This window comes from Calidris pugnax, unplaced genomic scaffold, assembly GCF_001431845.1.
Source record: "Calidris pugnax isolate Ruff unplaced genomic scaffold, ASM143184v1 scaffold768, whole genome shotgun sequence".
Classification (NCBI taxonomy): Eukaryota; Metazoa; Chordata; class Aves; order Charadriiformes; family Scolopacidae; genus Calidris; species Calidris pugnax.
Window position 1 is genome coordinate 17,202 of NW_015091431.1, and position 10,647 is coordinate 27,848.

The 10,647-nt window shown below is 50.5% G+C and overlaps 2 protein-coding genes across 2 annotated transcripts; one reads left to right on the plus strand and one right to left on the minus strand.

Moving 5' to 3' along the window:
• Window positions 1-1,230: 1,230 nt before the first annotated feature.
• On the plus strand, window positions 1,231-1,563 carry LOC106899656 (feather keratin Cos1-1/Cos1-3/Cos2-1-like). Its single transcript, XM_014961545.1, has one exon. The coding sequence runs from the start codon at window positions 1,258-1,260 to the stop codon at window positions 1,561-1,563; it is 306 nt and encodes a 101-aa protein (XP_014817031.1). The 5' UTR covers window positions 1,231-1,257.
• Window positions 1,564-7,584: 6,021 nt separating this feature from the next.
• On the minus strand, window positions 7,585-8,335 carry LOC106899653 (feather keratin 1-like). Its single transcript, XM_014961542.1, has one exon. It carries the CDS (start codon window positions 8,313-8,315, stop codon window positions 8,001-8,003), a length of 315 nt encoding a protein of 104 aa, XP_014817028.1. The 5' UTR covers window positions 8,316-8,335; the 3' UTR covers window positions 7,585-8,000.
• Between the last annotated feature and the right edge of the window lie 2,312 nt (window positions 8,336-10,647).

Below are 10,647 nucleotides of genomic sequence, written 5' to 3' on the forward strand. Positions count from 1 at the left end.
TGCCTGAGGAGGGAAACCCATGCATGAAAGACAGCAATCACAAGTCATCTACAGCCTGCATTACCTTGCCTTGACCTCTGTTGCCTCCTCTTGCCTTGCCTTGCCTTGCCTTGCCTTGGCCAGCCTTGCCTTGGCCAGCTTTCTCTTGCCCTATCGGCAACTGTGACGTCACAGAGAAGCCCCTTGGCAGGGCAGGGCTGGAGCATCTTGGGGCAGGAGAAGGCTCCTGACACACTGACGGTGGTGGTGTTGGTGTTGGTGTTGGTAGGGAACCCCAGAGAGAGCCCAGAGAGAGCGCAGGAGGCCCAAGAGGCGCACCAAGGCCTCCCCAGAGCAGCATTAGGCGGAAGAGTCAAGCGCAGCAGCGCTGACCACCAACCAGCCTTTGGAGACGAAGGCCAGTGAGCGTCAGAGAGAGCTTGGAGGGTGCAAGAAAGGGGACGTGGCAAATGGGCCGTCCCGCTTGGGAACCCTTTGGCATGCAGGCAAGGATTGCAGGGCTGGGAGCAGCAGGGCTCTTCCTGCCAAGGAGGCTGCAAACAAGCCCAGAAGAGTGCCCCAGGACAAGGGCCCCAGCCCGCAGGCCACCCCTGCGGCACTTGGGACTCATCTTCTGCTGGCAACAATGATCTTTGGACCCAGGAATCCTTGAGCCTCCCAGCCCAGAACGGAAAAGGAGCCTTCAAGGAGGAGAGGGCACGGCCAACTAAGGCAATGAGAAGGCAGCCATGCCGGAAACCAAAACACAGCCCCTATCATTAGCTGGCATGTTTTGCATTTCAGATGAGCTTCTCTGAAAATTAGTACTCCCACAGAGGCTTCCCCTGCTCCCGCACAGTATAAAAGCCATCGCAGCTCTTTGCGCTCTCATCCATCCGCTTTGCTCCTGTTCTTCTCTGCAGAAGCAAGTGAGTTGGAAGCTCTGTCGTCTACGGGGGCCAGGGGCTCCTGTCCTGGGAGGGGAAGCGCAGAGAACGTGTGGCGTGGTGTGGTGTGGAGAGGGGCTGGGCTGGGCTGGGCTGGTCTGGGCTGAGGGGCCTGTTGGGCTGTGGGCTGGGAAAGGGCTTTCCTGGGCCTGGCTCTCTTGGCATGGTGCCCGGGGGGTGAAGGCAAGAGGCGCATGGGCCTCCCTGCACGGCCTCCATCTCCCCAGCCAGCACGGGCCTGGGTGGCCTGGTGGTGGGTGGACAGGATGCTCTGCCACGCTCCCATGCTCCTCCCTGCCCTCTCTTCCAGGTGCACCTCCGGCCCCACAAGATGTCCTGCTACAACCAGTGCTCCCCCTGCCTGCCCTGCCAGCCCTGCTGCCCGACCCCGCTGGCCAACAGCTGCAACGAGCCCTGTGTCAGGCAGTGCCAGAACTCCACCGTCGTCATCGAGCCCTCCCCCGTGGTGGTGACCCTGCCGGGACCCATCCTCAGCTCCTTCCCGCAGAACACCCTGGTGGGCTCCTCCACCTCCGCTGCTGTTGGCAGCATCCTCAGCTCTAACGGAGTGCCCATCAACTCTGGCTGCTGTGACCTCTCCTGCATCACCAGCCGCTACTGCGGGAGAACATGCTAAAGCTGCCCTGCTAAAGGACCCGCACAAAGACCCCCAGGAACCCACAAGACAAGACCCTCATGGACTGAGCACAGACAGCCTGGCCATGGCTTGCAGAGCCACTCAGCATCCAGGGCTCCAGCTGCACAGGCAGGCAGGAGGAGGCGCCCCTGGGCTCTCGGAACACATGGCCCTTCTCTAACTTGCCTCTTTCCCACTCTCTTGTCATTTTCTCGCTTCTCTCTTGTCTTCTGCTCCCCTGGCCCGTGAGCACCTGCCAATCCCCATGCGAGGAAGGACCTCCTGCCCCTCTCCCTCTCAGGGGCAGGCAGACAGGCAGGCACTTGCCTGCTGCAAACTCCAGCCTGGCCAAGGGACAAAGACTCCCAGCTTCCCCTGCTGCTCCCTGCACCATGGCCCCCACTCCGGGGACCCCCTTTCCCTCTTTCACCTCATTAAAGTTCTCATGCATCCCAACCCGGGCCTCTGTGTGCTCCTGCTCTCTCGGGACGCTCTCTACTCCTGATAGAGAGAAAGGTGTCGCTCTGGGGCCATCTCTGAGGCACAAAGCAGAGCCATGGGCATTGGCACGCAAGGGGAGGGTGAGACTCAGGCAGTGGGCTCCTGTTGAGACACTTGCCCTTGCGGCTGAGGAAGATGTCCCTGGCTGTCCTTCCCAACCTGGGCCTCTCTGTGCTCCTGCTCTCTCAAGATCCATTCAGCAGCTTTTGTCAGTTGTCCCTGATTGGGGCTCTTGCTTCAGGCAGGTCCCTCTCTTGGTGGCTCAGATCACAGCCCATAGCATGACAGGGGCTTTCTCAGGAAAAGCTCCAGGTGAAGATTTCAGCCAACAAGGTCTCTACCTTTGGAAATTATTTACAACTTGTGCAAATTATTTGCAACTTGTGATTGTGTGATTACTTTTTTCCAGCCAGGAGACCTTTATTTTCAGCCCATCCTGGGCCTTCAAACCAGAAGTATTTTTTGCAGTGAGATGACTTCCTTTTGTAGAACGATCCTTATTATTAACAGATGTCCACAGCTGCCTCATGGCATTTTCCTCTGATGAGCTCTGTACTAGAGCCTTTGAGTCTGGTCTCACTGTAAAACAACACTGGAGGTGGAACCTCAGATGGAAGGACAGGAAAGTGGTTCCCATTTCACAGGGTTTTCCAGCAGTATCTTGAACAGCCTCTCCAGACACAGTCATAAAGCCTCATGGCACATTTTATCCCAACTATTTAGAAACAAGTAATTCATAGAGAACTCCATAGACAACATTAGATATTATTTCTCTGAATTTGAACTTGGCTGTTCTGAGTCATCTCTCTGGCTTCATCAATATTTCAATACCTGCAAACCAAATCCACAACTTTCATAGAATCATAGAATCATAGAATTGTCCAGGCCAGAAGGGACGTCCAAAGGTCATCTAGTCCGACCTCTCCGCAGTCAGCAGGGACACCCCCAACTAGATCAGGTTGCCCAGGGCCAAGTTATATCACTCTTTGAGTTTCCAAGTGTTATTACTCTATGTGGTCACCCAGTAACAATAAGAGCTGTGCTTTGCTGTCCTTTGAAATCCCACTTTCATGGGTTTTTCCCCACTGGAGTTTTATAACTTCACCTGTGGTCCTCAGTTTTCTGGACATGGTACTGTTTTTTCCTGGGAATAGGGGTCCTCACTGTTCCTGCATTCCCTACTCTTTCTAAATGCAAACTCTGAATACTTCACCCTAGGGTTTGCATCACAGCTCAAAGGCAGTGTGAACTCTTCCCACTGAGACTTGGGGATAATTTTCCTCACAGGTAGCCAAGTAAGAAATTCTGAAATGTTGCATCCAGGAAACTGAGCCCATAAGGTGCAGCAAAACTCCGTCACTGCTGCTCCAGACAGACCTTGTTGTGATTGATATAAGGCACTAGCATTTATTAAGGTCCTGGTAAGAAAAGCACTCAGATTCCGTAAGGTGTTGATTTAAATACCATTTATTGGACCTATCACAAGACGGAAAAAGAGGATTGACAATCTTAGATCCTTTCAGATGCTGGTAACCCCAAAATGTATAACATCGGACAGACCTCCAATCAGGGCATGGCACAGAATGCAGATTCTATCTCTGGAGAGTTTTGCTATTGCTTTGGTCCTTTGAGCTCTTTCAGGATTTTCTTAGAAGAGTTCTAGTCATCATTTCTACTCTCTACTGTTTAACCTATTCATTAGCGACCTGGACAATGCAGGACAGTGCACCCGCAGCAGGTTTGCAGATGACTGGGAAGGGACTCCTTATCAGAGACTGTAGTGATAAGACAAGGGGGAACAGTTTTAAACTGAAAGAGGGGACATTTAGTCTCGATATTAGGAAGAAATTCTTTGCTGTGAGGGTGGTGAGACCCTGGCCCAGGTTGCCCAGAGAAGTTGTGGATGCCCCACCCCTGGAGGGGTTCAAGGCCAGGTTCAACAGGATTTTAAGCAACCTGGTCTAGTGGGAGGTGTCCTTGCCCAGGGCAGGGGGGTGGGACTGGATGATCTTTAAGGTCCTTTCTAACCCAAAACTTTCTATGTTTCTATGACACAAAACTGGCAGGGGAGGTACCATTGTGCTACCATTCAGAGGGACCTCCTCAGGCTGGAGGAATGAACAGACAAGAGTCATGCCGTTCAACAAAGGGAAATGTAAAATCCTGCACCTAGAATAATTCCATTGACCAGCACAGGCTGGGGCTGAAGTTTTGGAGAAAAGGACTTAAGGGTCCTGGTGGTTGACACCATGTTGGACATGAGCCAGAAATGCACTCCTGTAACAAAGGCAAATTGTATCCCACAAGCCATTAGGAAGAGCATTGGGAGGCAGTCAAGGGAGGTGAGTCTCTTCACAGGGAAAACCCATGTGGAGCAATATGTAACCATAATATGATTTTTTGTATTTCTGGCTAAATACAGTTATATTCCTTGGGTAACATTTCAGTGGAGATTGTTACAATGGAAAACAGCACGGATTTCTTCCATTTTACTTTCCGTCTTACCACCTCTATGTAATTGGTCTAGTTTCACCTAACTTCTGATTAATACCCTTCTTTAATAACAGAATCCAGACTCCTAGCTGCTTTCATGACAAATAGATTACCAAGCTAGACCTTCTAAATAACACAAGGACCAGAAGTTCTAGCAATTACATTGTTAGTACAATCTAGTCAAGCCTTCCAAAATGAACATACAACTTTGCAGTTTGTTGGGGTTTTTTGGAGTGGGGAAGATGTTCATTTGGCAAGAATGGTGTATCCTTCATTGCCATTGGTAAATTCTCCAGCTGTTAATTTTCCTATTGAGATTGCATGCTTTGTATCCAGCCCTGACTCACAGACAACATGGTGTACTTCTGCTCCCTCTAAAGGCCTTATGCTATGCCTTGACAGCCTTTGGAGATTTCAAACCAGTCATTCTGTACATTTTCATGGAGAACGCTATTTCCTTCATTTTTACTAACAAAGTAAGTAAAGGAACCACATCATCAAAAGGAAGCATTTCATATGATATTTAACTCTTGTTTATACATATTCTGTGCTTTTAGGTGGAGATGATGAAAAAGCATATTTTTAGCAAGAGACAGAACAAAAAAGAATGTATCAATCTGACATATTTTTTTTAATTTTTTTTTTTTTTTTTAGAGCAAAGGAATTTTATAATATACAACAGACTTACCAGACAGACTTGGCAATGTCTAGACTGAAGGGGAATCAAAAGCCTGAACTTTAAAAATAAATGTAAATTATAGAATCATAGAATCAAAAAATAGTTTGGGTTGGAAAGGACCTTCAAAGATAACCTTGTTCAACCACACTGCCTTGGGCAAGGACATCTTTCACTGGATCAGGTTGCTCAAAGCCCTTTCCAACCTGACCTTGAACCTTTCCAATGATGGGGTATCCACAACTTCTCTGAGCAACCTGTGTCTCACTAGTGTCTCACTACATTGGCCTCTTATCCTGATTTCTTACACCTGGGAATTGAGAGCTCTCGCACTCTATGGAAAGCCTCCTTAAAGATCTGCCAGCTCTGTTCTGATCCCTTGTCCGTGAGGGCAGTTTCCCAGGGGGTACTTTTGACTAAGTCCTTGAAGAGCTGGAAGTTTGCTTTCCTAATCACTAGTGTCTCACTACATTGGCCTCTTATCCTGATTTCTTACACCTGGGAATTGAGAGCTCTCGCACTCTATGGAAAGCCTCCTTAAAGATCTGCCAGCTCTGTTCTGATCCCTTGTCCGTGAGGGCAGTTTCCCAGGGGGTACTTTTGACTAAGTCCTTGAAGAGCTGGAAGTTTGCTTTCCTAAAATTCAGGGTCATGACTTTGCTCTTCCGCTGACCCATATCCCTCAGGACTGTGAACTCCACCAGTGCATGATCACTGCAGCCCAGGCTGCCTCTAATCTTAAAGTCACCAATTAACTCAATTGTGTTGGTGAACCAACAGGTCCAGTATTGCATCTCCTCTGCAGGGACTGTCTGTTGCCTGGCATAAGAAGTTGTCTTTGATGCACTCCAGGTTGCCTGCAGCTCACTGTGCTACTTTTCCAACAGATGTTGGGGTGATTGTAGTCCCCCAGCAGGACGGGAGCCTGCGAGCCTGGGCAGCAGTAGACCAAGGATCTGGAACAGGGGCACAGCACATCTCCCCTGCTAGGCCTTCCTACTAGAGGTGATGGGCATTACTGTATTGCAGGATCCACACAGAGCTGAGAGCTCAGTGCTCCTGCCCCAATCACTGTCCATCTTGCTGTCCCCAACCTTCCAGTTCTTGCTGCAAATTCAGGAACACATTGCCTTCTCCGGGATCATCTGGATGATGAATCCTTTCCCTGTGCAGTCCCTGATTCCCATTTTTTCCAGATTCCATGGGCCAGACCACTGTCAGTCAGCACAAGGTTTAATCACGGTGGAGGAAAGAGGAACCTTCCAGACCACCTGCTCTTATCAGATGTGCCACTTCGGTCCCCTGTTCTGGTACCAGTAGAAGGGATACCAAAACCCACATCTATTCTCATATCACACACCAGCTGGCCCCAAACAGAGCAGCCAGCTCACCACATGACTGAACGCCACAGGAAAATACAAACACAAGCAGCTGGAGGAGTTTGGGGTCTCTGATGCTGGCTTGTGCCTCTGTGCTGTGCAGAACACCCTGGTACAGAGAGCTTCCTTGGCTGGGCAAAAACCTGGGAAAGGGAGGGGGTGTTTCTGTGCAAGGCTGAGCTCTGAGGCCATCTCTCCCCTGGCAGTGCTATTTCACCTCCACAGCCAGGCATTTCCAGTCAATGAACCTCTTTCTGAAAGTGGTCACTATACAGAGGGTGGACAGAGTAGTGAGAAACATCTGCGGTGGAAATTTTGTCTCTACACATGCCAGGTCAGGACCACACTCACTGTAGGCTACACGGGGTTATTTTGACCTGGCTCACTGTGAGTTCCAAGTGCATAAAGAAAGTAATAAATGCTCCTCTGAGTCCAGAAATCCTATGACAAAAACATTTTTGGCATTTTTGGTCTCTGCAGTGGACTTTTTCCCACAACACAGAAAAGAAGGATTATTCCCAGATGGACCATTTATGCAGAAAAAGAGGGAAACTGGCATGTAGCTTCCATGGGAAGTGGACCCCCAACCTATAAAGTAGTAGAAATTCCATTACACGAGAACAACTGCCAGATGTGGATCAGGCTGCCTAGTGCACTAGAGTAATAGAGTGGCACTCCTTTCGCACTATCCCTCCAAGGAGTTTAAGGTTCTCCATGGGTGTCATTCAGAAGAAAATCCCTTGTGCAGCCAGAATATTATAGCCTGCGTGTTTTGGAAAAGGAAGAGAAGTTTAGAAAGCAGAGAATAATCCAATGCATAACTAATCACATTCAATGTATGCATGTGTTAACAGTCACGGCACAACCATTCCCAAACACCTCCTACCAGAACCACCCCTGAGCAACATCTCTCTCCCTGAGCATCTTTGTAGAATGTCTGCAGGGAAAAGGATGACACAAGACGCAAGGGCTGGGATGCATGAAATATTTAATGAGTCAAAAGAGGGAGAGAAGGTTCCTCTCAGTGGAAGACCCAGTGCAGGGAACACCAGGACCAGAAAGGAATCTGTGTCCCATGGCTGTGGTAAAGATCCCACCAATTGTTCGTCCGCCCATTCCACAGACAGAGCAGTGCCAGCAGGTCCTCCCCAGCTTGGCTTTGTGGGACTCACTGTCCAGGGGATCCCAAGAGAACAAGGACACAGGAGGGAAAGGAGAGAGTGGAAGAGGAGAAACGCAGGCATGGGCCGTGCTTTCTGAGAGCCCAGGCTGGACCCGTCCTTCTGCAAGGGGTGCTGGGGTTGCTCAGACCCCCAGAAAGCAACAAGCTAATGCTCCGTCCCTGATCTGGTACCATCCTGTGGGCCCTTGGGGAAGGTCCATCAGCTTTAGCAGGGGAGGCACCTGGTGCCGCAGAAGCGGCTGCCCAAGCCAGAGAGGCCAAAGCCCCCGGAGCTGATGGGCACTCCCTCAGAGCTGAGGATGCTGCCAACGGCAGCGGAGGTGGAGGATCCCACGGCGGTGCTCTGTGGGAAGGAGCTGAGGATGGGTCCGGGCAGGGTCACCACCACGGGGGAGGGCTGGATGACGACGGTGGAGTCCTGGCACTGCCTGACACAGGGCTCATTGCAGCTGTTGGCCAGCGGGGTCGGGCCGCAGGGCTGGCATGGCCGGCAGGGCAGGCAGGGGCTGTAGCAGGACATGTCTTGTGGCTGGAGGTGCACCTGGGAGAAAGAGCAAGGGAAGCAGATCCTGAGGGGTGGGTGAGGAGCAGCCTGTCATCCCAAAAGGAGGCAGAAAAGCCACAAGTTAGAGCTGAGAGCTGGAGGCATTGAAGGGAGGCCCACAGGTTTCTTTTTCCCCTCTGTCCAGATGAGCCCTGCCAAGTGCAACTGAGCCATGGGAGATCACTTCCTAGCCCATAGTTAAGGAAAGATCTAAGCAAAGCCTAATGTCTCTCCATGACACACCTTGTACCCTCTTCTTTCTCCCATGCTAAGCAGCCCCCTGATGCAGTGTAGGACAAAAAGGTAGTTTTGAGCTGAGAAAATCTGGAGGACAAGGCAAAGGAAGATAAACGTGAAAGGAGAAAGCGTAACAGACTCACCTTGTTTCAAAGGAGACGGAGGCAAGAAGAGCGGATGAGAGAGTGAGGAGAAGGGCCCACTTTTATACTACTACTGCACCACCCCAGGCCCACAGTCACTGCACAAGGGCAGTAATTTTCCAACAGCCTCACCTCCAGAGCAAAATATCCTACCTAATGGCGTAGCTTGTTTTTTGTTTCCCTCAAAGCTGCCATTACATTTCCTCATTTCTGGCACGCATCATCTGCCATAACAAGCTCCTTTCATGTGCCAGGATTAGAGGCCACAGGAAATCCCAGGAAGGGATAGACATGAGTAGAAGCTGTACCCCCAAGTGTAGGAGAGGTCTCTGTAAGTAGGGAACATGGGTGTGGGGAAATCTGGTGACGTTGTTTTCAAACCCCCATTGCAGAAAAATGTGCATATTCTCACATGAAAGCCATCCTCTCCTGGGTGCCCAAAGGCTCTTGTGCTTGACAATGTTACACAAACTTCTTGCTTAATCCTTTACCAGTTTATTTGGCAAAGTCATCCTCTCTTGTTGCACTCGTGTGGGATCTCTGTGCCTAAAACAGGCATGAAGAAAAAAATACTGTGATCACTGCCTAAAACAGGCATGAAGAAAAAAATACTTCTGAACACCATGACTCCTCAAAAAACCTCATTGGAGTCAGATCCATCCTCATTCCCACAGGGGTGGGAGTTTGGAGCTTCGGACAGCACCTCAACCCTCACACTCTCTTTGCAGCACCAGGCACTCTGGTTGCACGTTTTGGACCTGAACAAACAACACACAAAAGTCAAGGTGGATTTTCCAAAGCAATCTGAAGATTCTGCAAGCCCCCTGAGCTGTGGAGGCACTGACAAGGTCAGTCTGGAGGGCAATGGCCATTGGGGAGGCCTGGAGCCATGCATTCAGGTACAGACCAGGGTTGAGACCAGTTTTCTTGATTAGGGATGGAGCTGCCCTGGCCACAGGGCAATCCAGCCCTGCGTGGGACATGAACCTGCAGACAGCATGCACTCCTGCTTGATCTCACACTAAAAGACTGACACTCAGCTGATCCATAATTAGAGTGTGACTCGGCATGCATAGGGAGAATCTGTCTGAGGAAGCTTGCCTACTGAAGGCATTCCCTTGTTCCACTAGGCACGTCTCATCTGCCTCTATGTCTGCAGGGCAGGGAAGGGCATCACCCTTTTGATGTAGTCTCAGACCTAGTTTTGTGCTCTAGGACTGCCAGCCCTCACTCGACGGGCAGTTGGGGCAAGTTTCCTTGCCTCTCCCATGGTGCTGGGCTGTGGTCATGCTGCAGGAGCCCTTTGGGGCTTGGGTGGGGCGGTGTGCTGAAGCCTTAATGCCAGGAGAAGACAGATCACCTGAGACCCAAGGAAGAGTCCCAGATGGTGGGGAGATATTTTCTGCAAGCCTTCCTTTCCCTCCACAGAGCATTCAGGAGAGCTCCTCACCACAGCCTGCTCTCTTTGGTCAGGAAGACGAAGCCTGTGTCCATTCCCTTCCACCCTCCAAGTCTCTTCCCAAGGCTGACCCTGCCTCTGCCAGCACATCTATCTAGAGAAAATTCAAGGGCTCTACGATCATAGAGCAGTTCAGTCAGCAGTTCATACTCATGCAAGTTCATACTCTTCCTTTCCTGGTGCTGAACTTGCCTTTTCTCCCTCTGGGTGCCATGACGCTCCTGTAACCCAGTCCTCCCACTGGTTCTGGACTTGCTTTGTTGCAACACTGCCCAAAAGCACATCTAGTGTCTTCTACAGGTCAACTTCTCTTAGGCAATCCTTGATTGAAGCCCACCCATTGCTGGGTCCATCTGTTGCTCTTCCTGCCCCTGTGAAGGCTCAACACAACTTGAGCTTTGGCTTCCTATCAGCACCCCAACATGCTCAGGAAATATTTCAAAATTCCTCCTGTGCAGCTAATTGCTTC